The sequence below is a fragment of the Anomalospiza imberbis genome, chromosome 16, assembly GCF_031753505.1.
Source record: "Anomalospiza imberbis isolate Cuckoo-Finch-1a 21T00152 chromosome 16, ASM3175350v1, whole genome shotgun sequence".
In the NCBI taxonomy this organism is placed as follows: domain Eukaryota; kingdom Metazoa; phylum Chordata; class Aves; order Passeriformes; family Viduidae; genus Anomalospiza; species Anomalospiza imberbis.
Genome location: NC_089696.1, coordinates 9,774,969 through 9,780,067, shown reverse-complemented (window position 1 = coordinate 9,780,067; position 5,099 = coordinate 9,774,969). Strand labels below are relative to the sequence as shown.

Genomic DNA, 5,099 nt, shown 5'->3' with positions numbered 1-5,099 from the left:
TTTTTACTGGAGTTTTACTTGAGTTATTTAACATGCACTGTGTCATGGGAGCTGAGAGCTGTCAGAGTGTGTTTGACACTCGAGAAGTCACATCTTCCTCTCAGTGTAGGGGAGAAGATGCTGTTGGTGTGAGCCAGAGATCAGTAACCTGGGACTGCAGTTGCCTAGACAAGGATGCTGAAGGCTTCTTTGAACTTAAAGCTTCCACAGCCAGGCACCAGACTGGCAGCTCAGCAGGAGCTTGGTATTGAGTATGACAAAAAAACAAAAACAAACAAAAAAACCCAAAACCAACAAAAAAAAAAAAAAAAGGCAAAAAAGAGCAACGTTAATGTCTCACTAGATACTTAAAAGTAGTATTTTAGTACACGGAGAACACCATAACGCCAAAGCATAATGTACCTGCATAATGTTCCTATGGCAACAGTTATGTGACTTACATAAAGTAACATGGCAAAGTAACCAAAATTCCTGTCCTGTATCTGGCTTTTTTTCCCTCTTTTGTCCCCTGGCTCCAAGATTTGGTGTCCTGTCCTTTGTCTGATGAGTGACTCCAGCACAACTGTCTAAAAGGAGTTTGTGTTGTTGCTGTGCCTCCCTTCAGAGCCCCACAGGCAACAGCTGCCCCAAGTGGCTCTGGAGCAGGGAGGGCACTCGGTGACACTGCCCCAGAGCTCTGGAGCAGCAGCACCTGTTTCTAATTGCTAATTGAGGAAACTAATTAATCTACTCCAGGAGCAGAGATCCGCTTCCCTCCCCTCACATCTGACAAACTCCTGGCAGGGAACTGACAAAAAAAAATACCCCAATTTAGGGTGGCTCTCAAGGGAAACCAGCTTTTACTGGAGTCACACTCATGTGGTAACACACTTTACTGAAACATTTTCCAGCTGAAGGGTTTTTTCTCTGAAAAAATTAAACCTGATAATTTTAAATTACTGTGCCTAAGGATAGGGAAAAGAGACCTTTTACTTACAGGAGCAGCTGTAAAATTAAACCTTAACCTCTTAAGAGTCAGCAATTGCCTCCCATGTATTCCTGGTAAATGAGGAGACAGTACAGTTTCACACTTTATTTTTGAGAAAATTGACAGATTTAAGCAACAGGTCTTAATGATAAATGAAAACATTAATATTGCAGTGCCTTTACATAAGAACATCACCGTTATAACAATGATTGATACAGAATATTTGTCATGCAAATCACTTGTATACATGAAGTAATACTCATATCAATACATACCTGTACAGTATTTACATTTTATATTTAAACTCTAGCTAGAAACATTTTCCAAGAAAATACAGAAATGAAACTGGTAAGCCACAAGTCTTAATTTGTAGTATCTGGTCTACAAAAGACCTAGCTTTTCCAGCAAGCATATCTACATAGATATGTAATAAATCTTAAAAATATGCAGTATTTTTTATATATGAAGCATTATAAATGCTGCTCACTTTATAAAGGTTCAGTTTTGTACCAGTTTAAAATGGTTCAAAATGCTAAGTGATGCAGAGCTTATTTTGCCAGAATATTGTAAAATTTAAGTCAGTCCAGCTGAGCTTAAGTTTTGTATACAGTTCCCTCCCAGCTGCACTGGCAACCATGGCTCTCACTGCCCTGCAGTTGCAAAGGCAGAGTCAAAGCAAGGAGCTCAAGAATTCCTCAAGTTTCAGTGCCACAGGAAGGGAGAATCTGTTGTCTCCAGAGGACTTTTCCTCAGAATGGCCAAACTGTAACAGATTCTGCTTTTAGGCCACCAAGCAGCCACTTTCAGTAGCCACCCCTGGACTTGAAGCCCAATAGAAAAGGGAAAGGTTGAGAGATTTTTCTTCACTCTCGTGGATAGTACCTGATATGGCCAAAATTTTCACAAGCCACTTTGTTTTACTGGCCTCATGGCCAGTGGAAATTTTGGGCCAGTTTCACTCCCTGTTAATACTGTTACAAAGAACATCTGAAATCAAATATTAACACACACCAAAACACTATTCCATTAGCTTTGGTAAATTAAATAGATACACTGAGCACCACAAGTAGCTGTGTAAGATGTTGCATTTCAATGTTAAGAAATAATATATTTCCTGCTATAATATCCTCAGTTACATGTTGCTCTAAATAATTATTTCTGCCAGATATAAGAACTTCAAACTAAATACAGCAAATGAACTGTCAAGGCCCTTCCTTCATGCTTATAGGCAGACATCCTCACCTGGCTAAATAAATAGATTTCCTCAAAGGTGGTATTTCAGATAATAAAAATTGATACAAAAGTGCTTCATGGCTTATTAATGCTTTTGTAATCTCACATTTCTCCAGAAATACTGTATTTGCTGCCTTTCACCTTTATGCTCACTAGTACCACTGATTTGGCTTGTCACTATTTGCATTACAAATCTACTTGTCCAAAGCTAAGACTTGATGTAGGCAGTGCTTGAAAACAAAATGTCACTGCAGAACAGAAGACTCAAAGCAAGTGCTGGCAGCAGCTCCATCATTGTGCTGCTCTGCAAACACAGGACACACAACTTAATTAATTTCTATAAAGAGTTTAAATGTGTTCCATTAAGAAAAGATATCCCCACATTGACACTTACTCAAGGATTCTACCTCCTCTGGCTGAGTTTTACTCCTTTGGAAGCACTAAGATTTAAACGTTCACCCAAGCAATTCCACACACCCTGGGGAAAATCTAAAACATAGGAAAGTTTTCTTTGTTCTTTTCCTCTCAGTCTCTTTTGCAAACATGCAATAAAGCAAAACACTCACAAGGCCAACATTCCATGCAAAACAAGGCAAATCAGTAAGACAGAACAGTGAAACAGACTCTCCCTTACAGTTCAAAAGAGATTTCAAACAGATCAACTTGGTAAGTCTGTGGGTTTGCCAGTGCAGCACATCTCCCTACAACAGACCCAAAGGTGCTCCTGTAACCAACAAGCAAAGCTGCTTTAACATTTTGGGTCTCCAATACATTCACTGGCACAGTGGGCACGGCTCAGGTCCAACAAGTTTGGGAAAAACTGAGTAGCAACAGAAGCAGCAGAGTCAAAACCTCCCACTTCTTGCCCCCATTGTGGAATTAGGGGCTTTACCTTAAGAACAATATGTGTGTTATCAACAGAAAAGCACTGGAGTAAAATCTGCTGCAGCAGTTATGTGTTCCTCAAAGACCCAGTAGTAGGACAAAAGAAAGATCTTCACAGGTTTTAAAAACAGAGACACATGCCTGTGGGGAAGCCTAGCTGCATCATGTAATCAATACTTTATTTTTCAGTAAAAATGTCTATTTTTTCAATTTCAACTGCCGTAGCACAAATCTGAAAACTGCCTTTAAGAATGCAATAAAAATACTGAACTTGTATGAACTTGCACAAACTCTGTATGTCCAAAGCTTGTTATCAAGCAAAGGAATGAATCCTGCTTGCTTAACTCTCTAGGGCTGCATCTTACAGGGACAGTTCACCTTCCTGGCTATTCCCTTTAGAAACATTGAATGCATGTGAAATTATTTGGGGGTGTTTTCACATGCAAGGCCCGAAATCACACAAGTCCTGTCATCTCTCTCCTTTAGTAGTAGCTTAGTGTTAATCAAACTACAGCATCTCCAACATAAGAAGGACATTACTATGTAAAAAGCAGATTAAACCAGTCATTAAACCCTGGTGTTTGTTGTGAGTGTATGAGCAGACAGGAACGAGCTTTAGCCAACTGGCAAACAACAGACCACATCTGGTACTTCACATCATGGCCACAGTCTCAAACCTCTGCTGCTGGGCCCTGCCTGTATTTCAGTGCACACTGACAAACCCTCTGGCACCACGAGGTACCTGCTGAGCTGCCAGTCCCTGTGTTTCTGAAGGAAAGCTATTTCCATAAAGGTAGGAGAGGAATCCTGAATGAAAGCTGCACTCAGCTGTTACTGTGAAACACACAGGACTGAAAACTGCCATTGGGATTGGGAGGTTTCTGCTTACAGGAAAATGCAGTTCCAGATCATGCTGTGCTGCACTGTTGGTGCTGCACTTAAGTGGGAACTCAAAGTCTTATAATAACTCCTTCTTTTATGGGAGATGTGCTCAGGTAACAGGTAGAGGACATTTTAGTGTTAGCCCAGACTCCTTCCCTCCCAACCTAAGTAAACTGGAGTTGTCACTAATGTAAGTGAAAACAAGGCTTCCATGTGTTCAGCTGAATTAAGTTCCAATATAATAATTCTCTGGGATTTGAAGCTTACGTCAAATTATATACCAGTAGCTATTTACCCTGAAAAGTTCTGCCAAGTTTTTATGCCATAGTAAAATGTGTGTGTGTATATATATATATATATATATGTATAAAAAATTTACAGTTGTCTTCATTTAGTTTGTCCAATTTCTTCTATCACGCCACAGTATGCTCAGTTATAGGTTGATGCAGGTCTACAAGTTGCTGTTCATGTTCTACTTCTTATTTGCAATTCTTCTTTTCCTTGTTGCTAGCATATCATAAAAGGGATCCCTGCTGATACTTGCTCTGGAAGAGAAAAAAGTAATCATCAGTTTGGTTAACAAATACCCATTAACTATTTCAATAGTTTTGAAAACTAAAACTTTTGTTCTCACTTCCTGGTGGATGACTTCACACTCATAAGATGGATGGCTGACTTCTAAGCACCACAACTTTTTCTTTAGCACAAGGTTCTATTCCACTGTGATTCGTTCAGAGCTCACACCTTCACATCTTGACTATTATTTATTTCTTTAAGCATAGGTCTGCTTAGAAACCTTCCAACATAAAGTCAAGCTGTGGAAGTTTAAAGCTGCATGTGAACATGCTTGAGATACATGTCACTAAAGTTAATTACTGGGTGAAGTAAGAATCCAACAGAATTAGGTTTAAAGGCAATTCAATCAAGATTTTACATTTGCATAGAACAATAAATCCGTATTCTCCTCATTTGAGTTAGCAGCAGTATTTCCTTAGGACCACACAGTAACAGATTTGTATCTTGATCCATCAACCCCACAGAGCTCACTATTAGTCCTCAAGGACACTGCCACATCAGAGTTCTCCCAACAAGTTACAACAATTCTCTTTGTATCATACTCCGTGAAGAGCTT

The 5,099-nt window shown here is 39.5% G+C and overlaps 1 protein-coding gene across 2 annotated transcripts in view; it reads right to left on the bottom strand.

Moving 5' to 3' along the window:
- Positions 1 to 1,057: 1,057 nt before the first annotated feature.
- The window catches only part of CYTH3 (cytohesin 3), a 48,880-nt gene continuing 44,838 nt past the window's right edge, over positions 1,058 to 5,099 (bottom strand). For both annotated transcript variants that reach the window (XM_068206974.1, XM_068206972.1), the window contains one exon: positions 1,058 to 4,512. In XM_068206974.1, coding sequence (XP_068063075.1) covers positions 4,440 to 4,512 — 73 coding nt within the window. In that variant the 3' untranslated portion in view covers positions 1,058 to 4,439. The remainder of the gene's footprint in view (positions 4,513 to 5,099) is intronic.